Raw genomic sequence first — 15,635 nt, forward strand, 5'->3', positions numbered from 1 at the left:
TGCAGTTTTAAAATCTCCTGGAGTTGTACATGTACATTCCAGCTGGAAAATTTTGGCAGCTAAATAGACTATTATGGAGAAGGCTGTAATAGACTGTCTTTTACAGGCAAATTTTAATAGCAAGCAAAAGAAATGATAATATCCAAGGTTAGGCATTATATTGCATTACAAAATGGCATGGCAGTAAAATTGTAACAGGGATTGATGAATTTCTGTAATCCAGCAGCAGTTTAATTGGTCTGGTTCTTGCTGAAAAATTGCTGCTGAATTGTACTTTGGTTCAAACAAAAGAAAAAGCAAACTTAAGGTTTGTTGTTGTAAATATTAAGTGTCTTCAAAAGTATTTTGCCTGTGCTGTATTGTAAGTGAAGACAAGCAATCAATTTAGAAATTAACTATGATAATTTTGGGCTTGTTGGCCTTGATGCTGTTGTAGGTTCTTCTAAATCTTTTGGAGTTACCCTTGAATCAAGCGAGGAAGAAACACTTGCAGTAGGCAGTGTAAAATACCAAACTCACACTAAGCCGTTTCAGGTGTACTGTGTTTAGACTTAATTATATTTAAAAATGTGAGAGATGTTAGTGCCTTTCAATATGTATTCTGGCACAGATTAAAAAGGTGCCATAGGCTTTAGCTGTTCAGAGTGTTTCTTGAAGTTTTTTTTTCCTGCATGTGGACCTCACTGCCTATATTAAGAGGATTTGAGAGCTGTTTCTGTATAGAGCTGTTGCAGAGTAAATCACTCTTGAAATCCTAAAGAAAAGCGATTGTAAATACTTTAATTCACCAAAACTTATGAATCGTAGCAAACTATATTTAAGGATAGGAAGAGTTTCTTTCAGAACAGAGGTAGAATGGGGAAAAAAATAGCAAGTGAGGAGCAATGCTTTCAGTTTCTATAAAAGCTAAACTAATGTCTAAATTGGTGTATCTGTTTTGTTCTAGTCTGTTCTTTTCATCGTTAAACTGCTGCCTGGCAAATAATCTTGAGTGAGTAGGCAGAGAGTTTGAGATTGCTCCAGAAGACAGAAGTATTGATAGAAAGCTTGAATGTTAACAAGACAGTAATTGAAATAGACTTAGGTAATGATATAGTAAAGGGAGAAGAAAAAAATGTTTAGAGAAGGGCAGTAGAAGATTCCATCTTCAAAGCTCATGCTATTTTTATTACATGCTCTTAATTCTACAAACTATGTTAATAGCACTAGTACGTAAAAGTGCAGAATTGGAATGAGTTACCATCTTCAACTAGTAACGTTAGAACTTACTTTAAGTAGCATTAGAACTTCCTTTCTTCCAAAGTATGGTAACTTTTCTTAGATGGCATCCTTGAACATTATGAGGTCTGGAAAGCTTAAAATTAAATACAATTAATTTCAACTGTGTAATTTGGAGGGGGAAAAATTCAACCTTGTTGGTAGGTATGAGGCATCAGGAAACAGTCAAAATAATGTTTCATATTTACCCTGTCCGCTTTTGTGGCTTTTCATTTCATTGGGTATTACTCTTGGGGATGTTTTATATTTTGGTATATTTTACTTAATTATAATTTGCACATGCTATTTCTGAAATAAGTAACTACAGGTGAATGTACACATTCAGTATACCTAAAAAATATAGATTCTGATTTGCATAAGCCAATATGACTTTTAGATTTTGTTTATATTCATTTATTTATAAAGTATGCAAAATCTGGAAGTATCTTCTAGGTAATACTTCTGAGTAAATTTAATTACTTGAAAACCTCTGCATTTAGAAATGTGGGCTTTGCTCACAAAAGACTAAGCTTGATTAATACTCTGGTTTAATTTCTAATTTGCTTTTGTCTTTTGAAGGTGGAAGATATCAACTAGAGATAAAAATTCCAGAAACATATCCATTTAATCCTCCTAAGGTAATATAAACACATTTGGGTAAAATAGTTTGTCTAACATGTTGTTTTGAGTATTACTTATTTGCTTGTGTGTGTATCTGTGTAGTACTTACCTTCTGTTCCTCTAGACAGATGTTGGGGCTGTCTTTTCTAGGTAGAAATCACGCAGGATGTGTAACTGTTCAGTCAGATGTGTAACTATTCAGTCAGAAATACCCTCTGATTATTCTTCAGAGTGCAAGCTGGTAAATCCTGGGCAGCAGTTTACTGACGCTCCTGTAATTTCTTTTTGGCAAGATACAGCTTTCAGATAGTTCTATTTGAGGCAGAGAGTATTGATTTCTGCCAGCCACACCTCAGAATCACTGAAGAAATGCTGTATTAGATAGTTGTTTGTTCTTTTAATTCCTTAATTACTTTAATTCCTTAATTACAATTAATAACTCCATAAGCTATAGTTGGTGAAGTCTTGGGTTTAACCTGCCAAATTTCTAGAAATAATTAAATGCAGCTAGACATGCAGTTGTTACATGACCTGCAGGAACAATAGAAATAATATCTTATTGTAAATCCACAGAAGGAATACATAAAATTGTGAAAGTGCACAAGGATGAGAGATGTGAAAAATGTTTAAATTTACTTGCATGTTTCTGGAACTTTGTGCCCTTCCAGTTTTACCGCATCTTTTTGTGTCTTTCTGGCATTTTCAATTTGTCTTTGCTTCAATCTTAACTAGATCAGAACAGTGTTCTTCCCCAGCTGTGTGCAGCTGCGATTTTATATTCCTGTACCCTTGTTTAGTCCCTTCTTCAGGGGTTTATGATGAGTCAGCAGGCTCCTGAGTTATCTTACAGCTGTCTTAGGGCTTCTTGATTGGCTTTCTGGTTAAGTCTGAAAGATTTCTTCGATTTAAGAATGTCCTACATCCTGTTTTTTTTTCACTCTAGCGTAGCACTGAGAAGGAACTAGGGAAGAGGAGGAGGGGAGAGATGTCAGTAGCTCTTAGCTCTTGTCCCTTGAGTGACTTCCTTGAGTCTGGAGTGAAAGACACAGTTCTTCTTACTGAAATGTCCGTTGGTTTCAGTTCTCTCATCTGCACGTGTTCTGGTGGGAGCTAAAATAAGGAGGGCTGAAACTGGCCATAGACCCAGAAAGATGGGTCTATGGACCGTGGTTTAATTGCTGCTTTAGGGCTTGGTGCTCATTGCCAAGGCTTATGGGTAGCTGTTAGAAACTGAGTGCACTGTAGCATAGTACTGCTTTTTCTGGAGTAGGAATTTGTGAATTGGAGGCCTTTTTGCTTGTGTCTAGCCCTGCCTTTCATCTGAAAGATTTCTTTATCTTGTTCAGAATGTGGTCTGACAGCCATTGTTAACCTGCATTCACTGTGAGAAAACACCCAGAATTTACATGGTGGGTTTTTTTGTTTGTTTTGTGGTGTTTTGTTATTGTTTACAGAGTTGAGGCAGACATGATCTCTCAGTTTCTGTACTGGAAAGCAGAAATGTATCGCCTCACCTCTTTATACACCATTTTGTGGATTTGATTTTATCGTAGCCCTGTATGTACAGTATCTTGCAGTAGTACTTGACAAATGATGTGTCCTGTGTGCTTAACATGCTTGCAGATCAGGGGCAAAAGATGAAGGAAAATCTGTGCCATTCATAAAATGACAAGAGTTTAGGATTAAGAGATACAGATGGGAAATGCAGAGACAGGTGAAAGTCGGTAGAAAGCAGTTAAAATGCAGCTTAAGAGGTTTGAGGAAAATGAAGAAAATTCTATATATAATCACAGGTTTGTATACGTTCCTTTCAGAGGACAGCTTTGCTTCATGAGAATTCTAAAATAAAATGCTACTTTTAACTTTCTCGGTGTCCTTAAAATTAAAAAGGATTTTTAATGCACGCTTTATAAGCGTGAATACACTTTTTAGTGTTTTAAAATGTGGACATGATCAATGAGCAAGTGCTGAGACTGCTGTTGGAAGGATCTTGTCTCAGCTAAGAAAAATAATCTATTTAGGGTTTGGTTTGTGGAAGAGCATTGTGCATAGGAATAACAGGACTAGAAAGTTGTAAAAGTAATGTGACCAAAGAAATTCTTTTAACTCCTATAGTTATCAGCAATTTTGCTGAACAGTGAGATCCAATGGCTACATCTCAAGTTCAGGGACCTGTTTCACAGCATTAATTGAGGAGACTTTCCAGTGTTTAAGCTAATTTGACGATGTTGGAAGATCTAAGTCTGTATTTAACTGTTGTTGGAACATTGGTAGTGTTGGAAGGTATTTCAAAATGACTTCTGGTGTGCCCATGTGACAGTATCCAGGAAAACAGCTGGGGATAATTTTGGTGTACTCAAATGGGCAGTCGTCCATTTCTCAGTAAAGCAAGGCTGTGTTGGATTTGCAAACCTCCTGAAATATGTCATATCTTATGTCTTTGTTCTGTTTTTAGCTTGATCTTTCCTAAATTAGTATTTTTCCATAATATGATTATAAATGATGCATTTTAAATGTTTACTTAATATACTGCATGTAATAACCATTTTATTTTATTTTATTCATTTTCTTGTGTTTTAGGTGCGGTTTATCACCAAAATATGGCATCCTAATATTAGCTCAGTTACTGGGGCCATTTGTTTGGATATACTGAAAGATCAATGGTAAGATTCCCTACAGGCTTAAATATGCAAAATCAAGTGTACCAGCCTCCTGGATGGGAGGCAGCAGCTCATGTTTGCATCTATAATTTCATGTGTCCTTAAAGCTTAAAGTATTGCAGTAGACTATTTTGAGTTGAAAAGAGGATCCTAATGAAATAGCTGGGTAGTAATTTTGGGAAGTACTAAGTACTGATATTAACTGAGTAGAGAGCTTTCTTTTTTTTTGCATTAGGATTAGGGTGAGCATTTCATTGTTAATGATTTTTATGTAATTCTCCAGTAACAAATGCTACCTGTTGCCTCCTGAATTTTGTCCTTTCAGCCTCCTGAGGTGTAAGCAGAAAAACCAAGTGCTTATCTTCATTGTGATTCTTGGCTTGTGCTTCCAAATAAAATTAGTTCCCAAAGAGCTAAAGCAACACATGGAGTCTATCTGGGAATCTAAAAGTGTAAAAGGTAACAGGTAGACAATAGGAAAGAGGAGACCACCATACTAATTCTGTCTCAGTTATAGTTGATATTAATTACGATAAGAACCTCTAAACCATTTGCAGTTAAATTGCTTGTCAATTGCTGACTTTGGTTACTTGTTACTGGAACAGCTCTGAAAAGGTTGCAATGACCAAAATCCTTGGAACAGATCTGTAAGTGTGCAAACTGTAACAGCCGAGCTCATTGTAGGTTTGTTTTTCCAAGTGGCACAATATGAAGTACATGCACCACTTGTGCTGTAGTTCTGATGTCCAGCATAAGAGTGGAGTTCATCTTTGTTTCTTTCCTCCATGTCTGCCCCAAAAGAATAGGAGTGTAATTCCCAGCTAGATCGATGCTTCTGACTTCCACAAGTTAATCAAGACCAGTATTGGTCAAGCAGGTGTCAGCTGGGTTTGGAAGAGAAACTCTAGAGCAGAAAGCTCGAGATCAGGTCTTACAGTTGACACGTTGGGAGTACGCTTCTGTATGGTGATAAGATTATGTGAAGCGTGGCATAACTAAAATGAAATACTAAGAAGCTGTACTTGTTATTACTTGTCTTCTTCATTATTGGAAGTGCTTATTTTTTCTTACAATCTTGCAGCACTTGACTATATTTCAGGCAGTGTAATCTTTCAACGTACATGGTATATTGTATAGTTTTTCTATCACTAAAGCCAGTACTTCTCTAACCTACACGTAGCTATTTATCCCACCCTACAACTGTACTGGAGATACACAGTTGAAGAAACATTTAAGTGCAGTTTCCTCAGATTATAACCAGTTTAGCAAAAGGGCAGAAGGAAGGCTGGCTGGTTGATTTCTGTGCTGGATTTTTTTTCTTTGGTTGGCTGTTTTGGGGTTGTTTTTAGTCAAAATAACAAACTTTGGGGGATCTTTTTAAGAGATTGTTTCACTGGTCTGATCTAGAGCATGTGAGCCTACCTGGGAGAGGGGTTTCACTCGGGTAAAGCTTAGATAGTGAGTGCACGGGAAGGCATTCTTTATTTCTAGCAACAAAGATGGCTAACAGGGAACTGCATCCCAGTGTCATTAATACTCTCCTGCAAGGAATTTGTCCAAAGCTTATAAGTTCAGGGTTGTCTTTTTTCCTTCCATCTTTTGCTACTTCTTTACGTGCTGTCAGGTTGCTTTATTCACAGTATCAAGGTCTGTGACTTTAACAAGTATCTTCAAGGCTATCTGAAGCTCCTAAACTCCTGTGTTTTTTTTAAATGACATCTGTCACTTTCTACTGAAAACTTGGAGGAAAGAGTTCCTAGCAGAAGCAGAAGTCTTCCTTATTTTATCATATTTGAAAATAAAAGCGAAGTCACTTAATGGATTTTTTAAAAGACATTTTCTTGTTGCCATCATGTTAATATATTCTCTAATTATTGTTTCCTGTGAGGAAGGATGAATATTCTTGCCTTTGCAGCAGTGGACTAGGATTCAGGAGACTACACTTTGGAACAGGTCCTGGAACAGGTCACCTTTGTCTTTGAGCATTGCCAGACATTGACTTAAAACTCAGTCTTATCCCACACAGTTGCTGCTGCTTTAGGAATTAGGCGGTTAATGGCTTTCAGATGAAAGCTCCTGGCCTCTTCAGCTGCTGATCAAGCTAAAAAATGTAAAATATCAAAAGGCAACAGACAAACATTTAAGACCCAAAGAAAGAATGAGCTTCCTCTTCTATTTTTTTTTTTTTTTTTCAAATTGAAATTTGGCAAGGAAGACCAGGAGAGGAGATTTGACTTGTGTTCTTGTGATCTTTGAAAGTTAGGTCTTGCACAGATCACCTAATCTGTGTCTTAGTTCTGCCAATAAAGAAAGCATCTTACCTTCCATCATCAAGATGTGTACAAAATAGGGGTATCTGAACCAGAACTGCCTTCTGTGTATTTAAACTCTGGCACAGGGAGCACCAATATCACACCAGTTGTGCATCATTGAACTCTTCCTTTGTAATGCTGTCTTCATCTAGAAGCACTGAGGGAAGAATTTCACAGACCTTGGTGGTAGCAGTGGGGTAAGGCTGCTTATGTGCTATATGCCCTTTCCAAAATGATTCTTGATGTAGTGATCCCTTAATTTTCTAATGTGTTGCTCTCGGCGATTTTTTGTGTGTGGTCATCTTTGTTCTGTTTTTTGTTTTTTTTTTGTTTTTTTTTTTTTAAATCACAGCATGGTAAGTGAAAATTGCTAGCGTGGTGTTGAAATGCTTTTCAAAGCCCCAGGTCCTTTGGGAGAAAGGACATGGTTCTGGCTACATTCGTCCCTTCTTGTTTGAACAATTTCAGTGTGATAGTTATTGAAACCTGAGATACTCTGGTAGTTTTGTTCTAGAAGGTAGACTTAGTCTCAATCTCTCAAGTCAAATCTCTTAGTAACATGCTCGGTTTCTGAAGTGCCTTTGACTTGTAATGATCTTAACTGAATAATGCTCTTGTTGCTGTGTTTTAAATGTAACTTGTAAATTCCAGTTTGTATCTGTGGTTTTCATTGAGGTCAGTGGGAGCTGAAGGACAGAACTTGGGCCTATGAGAATTTGGGCCTAATATTGCTTTTTTTTTTTTTTTTTTAAGAGTTAATAAAATGATATACACGACAAATACAAACACAATTTTCATGTATTTCTGTAGTTAAAACATGTTTCTCCCATACTTACCCATCCCGTGGTAATGATTTTCTATTCTAATGAGCATGGCTGAGATATTGTTATGCATATTGGCAGAAGCTTTTGTCAGATTGTGAAGTAATGCCTTTAAATGTTTTTGTAATGAGTTTAATGAATTTCTTTCTCCACAGTATACGGTTGATGCTGAAATTCTCTGCAGCTGTGGATTTTCATGTTTAGATTTGTAAATACCTGTTGTGCCACTTTGTTTGCAAAACAACTATTGTTTGTTGGTGGAATTAAAATTGGTGTATGATTTTATAGGAAGAATATCTTTTTATGCTGATCTGATCTGTCTCCTGTTATGTGGTTTCGCTTAATGTAGCCTATATTTATCTTCCGGGCTAGTGCTCTATCCCTTAATTTTACTCTTAAATAGAAAATGTATCCAATACTTTTTGCTGAAATCTGAGAGCCAAATTGTTTGAAAGCTGTTTTGCATGCATCCCTTGAGCAGTGAATATCAAACGGGCGTGTTGTGGCTGTGTGCTGCTACAAAAAACTATTGGCTGTTGTGGTTTTGACAAGCAAAATAAAAATTAATTAGAAGAGTGTGGCTGTGCTGGAGCATTCAAGCTTCAGTTTTAGTTGAGATGCAAAATCGTTATTGTAGGAGGTAATGCAATTTTCATGCATAGGCAACAACCAGTTAGTAGTAATCATCCCGGGCATCTATACCTGCTGGGTTTTGCTCAGGTTGTTTGAGGAACGCGGCCTCTTCAGAGCTTTGAGAGGAATGTGGAGAACATTAACGCTGTTTGAGGTAACTCACTGGCACCCTGCCATCCCCCCCAGCCCTGATGTCAAAGCCCCCCCTGTCCAGTCTTGCATTTCTCCTCTTGTTAGTGACTCTACAGCAGGCTTCTGCTTAAAGGCCTGATTCGCCTCCTCCCTCCATAAACCCTTGGTACAAATTCCCAGAGCTTTTCTCTTGGATCAACAAGTTTAGTTTTACCACAAATTGAATAAATATTGCAGATTATTTAATTAAAATTAAAAAAAACCAGTTTCCAGCAACCATGCTTGGTTGACAGAGCAAAGCAGCAGCCTGCTGGCTGCAGCCGTTCTGCTGGGCTACCTTTCAAAGGTGAAGTACCAGAAAGCCTGTGTTCTGAGAGGGGTGTGTGGAGCATAAAGAGAAAATTATTTAGCCTTTAAAAATGATGAAAGAGGGAGAGTAGCTGGCAGTGTTTTGTAATCCTCTTAGGGCTCTTTCAGCTTATCAAAAGGTAAGAGATTTCTTACCTCGGGCGTGCTGGGCACAACTGGGTTGCCGTGCTTTATAATATTAGCGTTGTGCTCACCCCCAGCTAAGGCTGCTTATTTTTAATGGAAAAGCCCCAAGATTAAAGAAAAAAAAAGGCAAGCATGTCCGCATATGATGTACAGACATCAGATCCATCAGCTTCCTGATTCACTCCAGGTTTCCCTTAGTGGAGTACGTTTCTGCACTTCACTTACAAATTTAACAAATGCCATGCCAATAGAAAGCCTGTATTGGGGAGAGGAGGTGCAGGGTGGGGGCTTTTGGTTTGAACTCCTTTCCTGTTTCTCACTCATTTTATGTATGTCAAGATATCTACCGTGCTTAGTGGCTAAGCAGTGTTTTGGGGCAGGGTCAGGAGTTACTAAGTTTAAAAGAACCAGAAGCCAGTAGTGTTACGGGACTTGTTGCAGGGCAAATAGGATGCTGGGACGTAAAAGGTTTACCTTCAAAGCTCATGATATATGCTGCCTGCTTTTTATATATAATTTATAAGGTTTCAAGTGAATTGCTGTACCCTCCTTGAGCACTGTGTTCCAGGAAAGACAGGAACCATTGGAAAAATCCAGACAAAAGTAGTAAGACTGATGGCCTAAGCAAATGTGACCTTAGCAAACCATTTCAGCATGCCGAGTAGCGATCACAGTGAAGCACTGAAACAGATTTTCCAAGAAACTTGTGAGGCTCCAGTTAAAAACAGATTAGGCAAAAATCTGTCAAGAGTAATACAAACCCGTGCCTTTAGCAAAGAGGAGAAGGGGAAAAATAATTTAAACCCAAACGTGCAGCTAGCTTGCATTACTAAAGGGAATTGCTTGAACTTAATGATAGCATGTTGGTGCACAAATCCACACCTAGAAATGAGCTTCAAGTAGAAGAGGAGTTGGAAATCTTTTTTCTTCAGAACTATGTTCCTGCAAAATAAGCCTTTGAGGAACACTGGAAAAGGCAGATGATGGCTTTCAGTTGCAAGTTGGTCTTAAGGAAAATCCTCACAACTTTTTTTGCAGAACATTCTTTGTAGCTTGTGGGCCACGGATTTTGCGTGCCTGTGTGTTTTCTTGTTTGTTGTGTGTGTTTTTTTTTTTTTGTGCCACTGTCAGCCTAGATTTTACTCCAGAACTGATGATGACAATTGTTTCTGCTCCTTACTAATGAGGAACAGGTCCTGCTTTTCTAGTGTCTGTGAATGTAATTCTGCACAGTCATCTCTATTTGCTTTATTCTCCCCAGAGAAAGTAACGGGAAGAAAGAAGAGGACTTTTTTAAGGAAATGGGGGAATAAGAATCTATTTTTAGCTGTCCCTCCAATTTCTTCTGGGAATCTTAATTTGTTTCTGAAAAATTAAGTCTAAACTATATAAGTACAAAGTCTTTTTTTTTTTTTTTTAAGCTTTGATCAGGAAAGCCAATGGATGTCCTCAAGGTAGAAAATGTTAAATGAGTATATGACAACTACACTAAATATGTCAGATTTTCTTTACTGTTAATCATAAACCTTAATTTTCCATTTTTAATAGAAATAACCTGCTACAGTTTCAGCTTTTTAATAACTTAAGGGTATTTCTTTGGTTGTATCCAATGAAGACTGTCTTAGTATGCATGAGATGAGGAAGCCATTCTGGGAACTGAGACTTGAAAAGTTGTAAACTACATTTTTAAACCTTTTTACATATGTAGCTAAACTAGTCATGTCTATAAGCTTATTTTTTAGAGTTTGAGTTGTGAGTTAGCATATAGCCATCTGTATATCCAAATGGATGAGGTATTTATTTTTATTACTCATTTTGAAATCGGAATGTCAGAACAGAAGTTCAAATCCCAGTATGATTTATATAAAAATCTACAAACATAACAGATGAGCGAGGACTGGAAGGGCCTACCAGGCTTGAAAACCAGAGACTGCTGGAGCCACCACAGGACTTATTCTAGCTGTTCGTGGCACTTTTTGTCCTAAGTAAACCTGCTGCCCCCCAGATCTATCATTTCTAGTCCTAAAAGGTACAGTGCAGATAGAAGTAAATAGCTTGTAAAAGTGCTGCTGAAACCCCTTTCTTGAGACTTACTCCAGTTTTACTAATGGTAGTATTTCCAGACACCTCTGAAGTAGGAATTGTGTAAAGGGAAGTCCAGAACAGCTTTAATTTGGTGAAAGTAATTACAGCATCGGTTATAGATGAGAGATACTTAATGTGAAGTCTTTCCTGAGAATGACACTGAGCAGCATAATGAAATAACTGGGCAAAAAACAACTTTGGGCTGTGGTAGTTTCTGAAATTCCATGCATAAAAATAAAAATTATGTCCCTTTTGAGCTTTGGCCTGAAAGACTAGTGGCCTGTGACACCTAGGTGCCAGACTAGTTAAACACGTTGCATTTGGATTTGGTCAATAGTAGCAGCTACTGCTATGAGTTGTGCCAGCAATACGTGAGTTAAGCAGATGAATTTCAGAATGGTATCGGTCAGCAGAGATGACAGCACAGGAAATTTTAAGAGCAAAATAGCACAGGTGCATGTGAAGCAAAAATATTTTAATATTCTGTCACCCTGTTTTTGTGTGTGTGTGAGATTTGGGTATAGAAGAACAAGCTTTGTACTCTTGAGTTTCCTGAGTTAGCCAGGTTCTCATCGTGCAACTGAGGCTGTTTCAATAACTAGGTGTTCTTTATCTGATTAAACATCTTACTAGTTAATCCCAAGCTTTCTTTGTAATTTAAAGCAGCATTCTTTGGCTTGGGGGAAGCATTCAGCTTGGAAGTTGAAACACTTAATCTTAAATTGACTGGAAGAGTCTGAAATCCTGGGGAAAAAATGCTTAGTTACCTAAAGAATAGTTTTGGAGGGTTTGTGATGGTTTTGTGATTTGTCAGAGTACAGATCTTGAAGCACAAAGGCTTTTTTTTTTTTTTTTTTTGAGGAGTTAAGTCTACAAAGTTAAGCTTGAGGGACTTGAAGCTGATGTTGCGGTTGAATTAAGACAATATGTGCTAATTAAAATCTCTATCACTTGGGATGTTTCTCACTTGCATTTTGATGTGGAACATTGCACTGTGAAAGCTCAGTGTGATTGTCAAGCAGTTGGTTTTTTTTTTTTTTTTTTTTTAAAAAAAAAAAAGCTAAGTTTCTAGGAAAAACATTTAAGAACTAGAAATGCTTAGGGAAGAATGCCTTATTTGACTGTGAGTGACACAGCAGGAAAGCTGTGCATACACGTGCCTAGGGATATAATATTCAGGCGTCACAAACTTACTTCTCACATCTTACCAGCATCTGTTCATCAATATGCTGTGCCAGAGTACCTCGATACAGTGCTTATGTACTGGAAAACATTCGAGCTTCTGGAACCTGACACTGGAAATAGACTTGCAAACTGTTTGTTTTTGTATCTGGACTGTCAGGTGAAGCTCCACCCGCTCCATCAAACTCACTGCACTTACTTTCAGCCTTCTTGGGGAAAAGAAAAAAAAAAAAAAGCAATTTTCTGTTGATTGATACTTCTGTTGATTGTGCCTGTGTTTCACAACTTTCCTTTAGCATTTCATGTGCCATAACTATCTTGATCAAATGTAAGAGGTCACATTTTCCCACTTACCCTTCTACTAGTTCTTAAGCAGGGTAAATAGTTTCCTGTGTTAGTCTGAACATCCGTCCCTGCTGGCACCACAACTGAGTCTACCTGGCTGCTCAGCTCAGTGGGGTCCTTATTTGATTGCCAGTATGCGCCAGCCGACATGGTAGATCACAGAGGTGGTATTCATTATCTTTATATTATTGTATTAGTAGCTTACTATGTAAACCATTAAATTTTATTGGGAAAAATGTCATATTTAAAATGGTACAATGCAAAAGATACCAAATGTGTAAAATTCCTCATCTGTTATGAGAATTTAAAATATAGGTCACTGTTTCTGTATATGCTATTTTGCTCTCAAGAGTGCCAGCAGAGGGAGCACACATGGGCTGCAGGTTCTGTACCTAGAGTTTATAAGCAAGGTACTTCTACTGGAAGTAAGGAAGGACAACGCAAACTTCAGGCTAATTTTTTTTGTGTAAGTGAAATTAATTTTAAGCGTTTAAGGTCAATTGTGTAGGTCAAGGACCATTCTCCAAACACTTTAGAAAGCATTGTTAATGACAAAGTCCACATTTAAAACTTCATTTCAGTATGTATTGAATGGTGCTCTAGTTCCTCTGAGCTGCAGTAGTTTGAAATTGTGACATTTAGCTTTAAAAACTCTCTATATTTTTATATCTTCTGTTATAGGAATGTAACTGCACAGATGACTAAAGACATGGGATTTGGTAAAGTCATTTTCAAATTTTAATTTTAGGGCAGCAGCAATGACTCTAAGAACAGTGTTGTTATCACTGCAAGCGTTGTTGGCAGCTGCAGAACCAGATGATCCACAAGACGCAGTAGTGGCAAACCAGGTAAGGTGCTCAGCTGACTATGAACTTCTAACGCGTTTGTAACCTTCCTTAACTCAGATCAAGTCCCAAGCCTTGGGAGAGAGAAAGGTTTTAAATAATCTATTGGAAAATTGCTTTACAGTAAGCATGAGTTACTACAGTGTCTTTATGATTTTTACTCTCTAGGTTCCAAAGTAGCAGTTATTTTTACAGTGTCAAGAGATTTAATGTCAGTTTTCTTCCTTATTTAGTTTGTCATGAATGTCAGGAGATAACACAGTAAAACAAATGCCAGTATAACTTGCCTTTTAAAATCTTTTACTATTAAAAACGCTTTTACTATTAAAAAAAAAAGTGTTAAAGACAAGTTTTAACCTGGTGTTCATTGCATTTGGTTTGGCTTGTAGCTCCTCTCCTAGATTATTAGGAATATTGTAGAGCACTGTATTTGATAATGTCAAAATTTTGAGTAATTACTTGTAGCATTCAGTCCTGAGATGCATTTTATCTGAATGATACATCCTTTGTATTTAACCTTTGCAAGTACTTGGGGTGACTATTTTAGTCACTGGTTAAACAGGTATCAGTAGAATTCTAATGCAATCAGCAAGGTTTGTTACTCTTGAGACAGTAGCAAGAATTTATAAAAAATAGTGTTAATTGGGTCTTGTTCCACACCAATTCTACTTAAAATGTTGATTAAAGATAGGAATGATCATTCCATGACTTAATAGTTTGACAATTTTCAGCAAAATCTCAAGTATGTATGTGTTGTTTGCCCTTTTTTCTCAGGGGAGAAGGGAGAGCGAGTGCTTGGCTTTGCAATTGACTGATAATAAGGGTACATTTCAGTAACAAAAAACCCAGTCAAGGAAGAAGTTCTTCCATCATCGATCTTATCTCTATCTCCTCTAAGTCAGCACACTCTGGGAAAGAGACTTTTTAGGGAAAAGGAGCACGCACTTCTGTGTAGGATGATAGTTCATCAAACCTGTCAGGTTTTAGAGGGAAACATGGAGATGGGAGGTAGCCCAGTATGTCACGGGGTGGAACAGCTGGTTCAAAGCTACTCAAATGTGTATATTCAGGTGTAAGTGTAGAACATCTGCTTTTGTTGGACTGAACCCCTGTAGGCAGGGGGAAATCCTTGCAAAGGCCAGCAAAGCCACCAGGCATCCCATGCAGATGATGCCCCTGCACAGGTTTTTCTTGCCAGATGTTTGTCCTTGCTGTCACATCCTCTTTTCACGTAAACAAAAATCAGTTTTTCGTTTTTCACAAAGAAGAAAAATGGAGTTTCCCATTCTGGCTGCTGCTACTAGAATTTTGTGTGGGAATCCTAACAGTCCCATAGAAACATTTCAGCTGGAAATGGTTTTCTCTCAGACAAAAGACTTCAGGAATCTTCCTGGACTCTGAAGAGCAATTTTCCAGGCTGCCTTTTAGGTGCCTGTAGGGATGTGTGCAGTGGGACTATGGCATGGCTGGTGTGGGGAGGATTCAGTTCTCCTGGTCCCTGCAAATATCTGCATGAAAGCTGCGTTAGCAGATTGGCCTTCAGTTATGTGCTTGTGTATGTCAGTAGAAAGTGATTATAGTCCCTGTGAGAGATGTGATGGTAAGCATCCAGATCCTCCATGTGGGGTGGATGGTTTCTCTTGTGTCCCCTCTCCCATCTCTCAAAAAAAAAAAAAAAAAAGATTTCCAAAACCCCAAATTTACAAGGAATTATTTCTCCTCCATGCTTTTACTTAGTGAATTTACTGAACTATTTGTTAGACTGCTAAACTGTCCGGGTAAATGGTAGTGTCCTAGAAGAGCTAAGCTGAATCTCCAGGAGAGCACAGTGGTGTTCTGCTTAAATACAGGTGTTTTTGTTTTAAGTACAGCAACATAATTGACTGTGATTCCTGATACAGAGACATCAGTGAAGGTGCCTGTAGGCTTCTCAGTTCAGGGAGAAGCTGGATTATTTACAGATAACTAAAGCAGTTTTATTTATAGAACAGTGAAAGCTAGTTCTGAATAAAGTGTGGTTATGCAAACACAACTTCAGTGCTTTGCGCTTCGTCTGGTTGTTTATTAGGCTTGTGGTGTGTTCAAATATATTAAAAACAGAACAACAACAAAAAAATCATAATAACTTGGGGGGAAGATACGTTAAGAGCAGAAAAATACAGTACCCCAGGAGGCTACTGATGCTACACTTACTGCTTCCTTGTTTCTTCAGTTGTAATAAGAAATTTATTTCAGATTACTGTGTGT

At 37.7% G+C, this 15,635-nt stretch overlaps 1 protein-coding gene across 1 annotated transcript in view; it reads left to right on the forward strand.

Annotated features, from left to right (window-relative positions):
* UBE2K (ubiquitin conjugating enzyme E2 K) overlaps nt 1-15,635 on the forward strand; it is a 37,228-nt gene that overhangs the window by 18,659 nt on the left and 2,934 nt on the right. Inside the window, exons 3-5 of the mRNA XM_084518404.1 lie at nt 1,837-1,895; nt 4,459-4,541; nt 13,292-13,391. Coding sequence (XP_084374530.1) covers nt 1,837-1,895; nt 4,459-4,541; nt 13,292-13,391 — 242 coding nt within the window. The remainder of the gene's footprint in view (nt 1-1,836; nt 1,896-4,458; nt 4,542-13,291; nt 13,392-15,635) is intronic.

Source organism: Aythya ferina (genome assembly GCF_964211825.1).
Source record: "Aythya ferina genome assembly, chromosome: 4".
Taxonomy (NCBI): Eukaryota; Metazoa; Chordata; class Aves; order Anseriformes; family Anatidae; genus Aythya; species Aythya ferina.